The sequence below is a fragment of the Plutella xylostella genome, chromosome 13, assembly GCF_932276165.1.
Source record: "Plutella xylostella chromosome 13, ilPluXylo3.1, whole genome shotgun sequence".
In the NCBI taxonomy this organism is placed as follows: Eukaryota; Metazoa; Arthropoda; class Insecta; order Lepidoptera; family Plutellidae; genus Plutella; species Plutella xylostella.
The window spans coordinates 1,084,980-1,087,205 of NC_063993.1; the positions used below are offsets into that span (position 1 = coordinate 1,084,980).

General features: G+C 45.9%; 1 protein-coding gene across 1 annotated transcript; it reads left to right on the forward strand.

The window, feature by feature from the left end:
- The first annotated feature begins 1,383 nt into the window (after positions 1 to 1,383).
- On the forward strand, positions 1,384 to 2,226 carry LOC119691670. Its single transcript, XM_038109581.2, has one exon. It carries the CDS (start codon positions 1,384 to 1,386, stop codon positions 2,224 to 2,226), a length of 843 nt encoding a protein of 280 aa, XP_037965509.2.

Sequence of the window (2,226 nt, forward strand, 5' to 3'; positions counted from 1 at the left end):
TTCAATCGAATTCGATGTGCCATTATGGCTGTAAACTTGAATAAGCCATAAAACCATGACCCTACTAACTACGTATTGTCCGAAAGCTCGTAATATTTAACCACGGCCTCCTTAATTTCTGCACCGTCCACGCTCCACTGCATTTTATATTAATTCACTCAATTTCAATAATTAATTATATTCCCTTATATTCTCTTTTGCGCGGAACACCGCCACCGTTCCGAATTTAATTCCACTTATTACGTTAATTTGGTGCACAAACCGTATTTAGCCGGCATTCCAGGCGGAGTCGGAGGATCACGGCATTAACTGGTTACCATTATAGACTAAAGTGCTCAGCTCTGCTTAGTCAGAAAACGTGCTCAACATAAGCTTCATAATTAAGTAAGGTGCCGCTATATGCTATACTATCACACAGCTTATAATAATCAGCGAGAAACGGTCGCGATGCAGAAAGTTGCTCTCATAAAATATCGGCTTTACAAAAGAGTTTCGTTGTAAAACTCTCGCCAAAGTTGCGCAAAATATCGCGAAGGAAACGCGATGAAGAATAGGCATGTATTTCACGAACGTTTCCTAGGATTACTGTAGTTTGCAGATACGTGAGATGCGGCGGCGGCGATAAGTATCTGTAGTGCCCTATGGCCTACTTAGTTAATTTATTAATAGGTATATTTACCTAATAATTTTTGCATTAACTTAAATTCAAAATAATTTTATAACTTACATGTATAAAATATAAAAATACCTATTTACAATATCTACAGTTTAATATCATTGTTGTAAATCATTAAAGTACTAAATAAACGTAAAAATAACTTATACCTATTCTAAATTGTAAATTTAAATAAAGCATATATATATTAGTAATGTATAAAAGTAAAAATAATTATAATATAGTAAACATTAAAATAAGTGACAAACAGACAGACAAGACTAAACGTATTTTATATAGATAATTCTGTTGAGTCGTGCGCCGGCCAGCGGTAGCGCATGCGGTGACGTAGATTCCTTATCGCTGATCTACGCGCGAGCGAGATCGCATGATATTGTTCATATACTCGCACGCGGCTACCTGAGCCGGCCCGCGGCCGGCAGTCCGCTTTCGCACTCCGCCGCTAGTAGATTATTTTATTCGCTAATTATTTGCTTGCGTCGAGAATACCTACTCCGCTTATTCTTAAATCTATTGTATGTGCTATCATTTCTAAGCTATTTCTTCTACTATACTTTCTACTCCTTCTTGCTTCTTTCTAAAAGACTTTTGTGTGTGTACTTTGTGCAATAAACTTTACTTTCATTATTGTGCACTTGGGACTTTAATTGCTTATCCTGCCTACACACGCCACTATATTGGTGACCCCGCAAAAGGACACTTTGAAGATGGCTCAAGAGAAAGCATCGACATCATCGACATCATCGTCAGCGGAGACCTTCCGAGTTGGCGTGAGAATTCCGCCCTTCTACGCGGAGAAGCCAGGGCTGTGGTTCAGCCAGATGGAGGCGCAGTTCACCCTGGCCAACATCAAGACCGATGAGACGAAATACTTTTACGTCGTCGGCAACCTGGATGCCCAATACGCCGCGGAGGTAGAGGACATAATTTCCTACCCTCCGGACGCGGACAAATACGAAAAGCTCAAAACTGAGCTCATCAAGAGGCTGTCGGCGTCACGCGAGAAGAAGGTGAAGCAGCTTCTCATGCACGAGGAGCTCGGAGACCGGAAGCCCTCGCAATTCTACCGGCATCTGAAGGACCTGGCCGGCCCCGGAGTTCCTGACGAGTTCCTGCGGACCATCTGGACGAGCCGCCTGCCCAGCTCCACTCAGGCCATCATCGCATCCCAATCCAAGACGGACCTGACTGAGCTGGCCGAGTTAGCTGACAAGATCCACGACGTCGTCGGTACCCAGGTCGGATGTACAGCCGCTGTCACCTCCACAGCAGCTGCACCAGGTACGTCGGGTGGCGCCACGAGCTCAGAGATCGCCGCCCTCACCAGGCAGATGGAGAAGCTGGCGGACAAGGTGGACCGAATGTCCCGTCCCCGGGAACGCTCCAGCAGCCGCACGCGCCACGGTCGTCGATCCAGCTCCACCCGCTCATCATCTGCATACCGACGGTACCCACAGTGCTGGTACCACCAGAACTTCGGCGAGCGGGCGAAACGGTGCGTGAAGCCGTGCGACTACCCACAGGCGGGAAATGCTCGGGGCAATCAGTAA

Coding starts and splice junctions, on each gene's coding strand:
- LOC119691670 (XM_038109581.2), top strand. CDS start 1,384: ATGGCTCAAGAGAAAGCATCGACATCATCGACATCATCGTCAGCGGAG.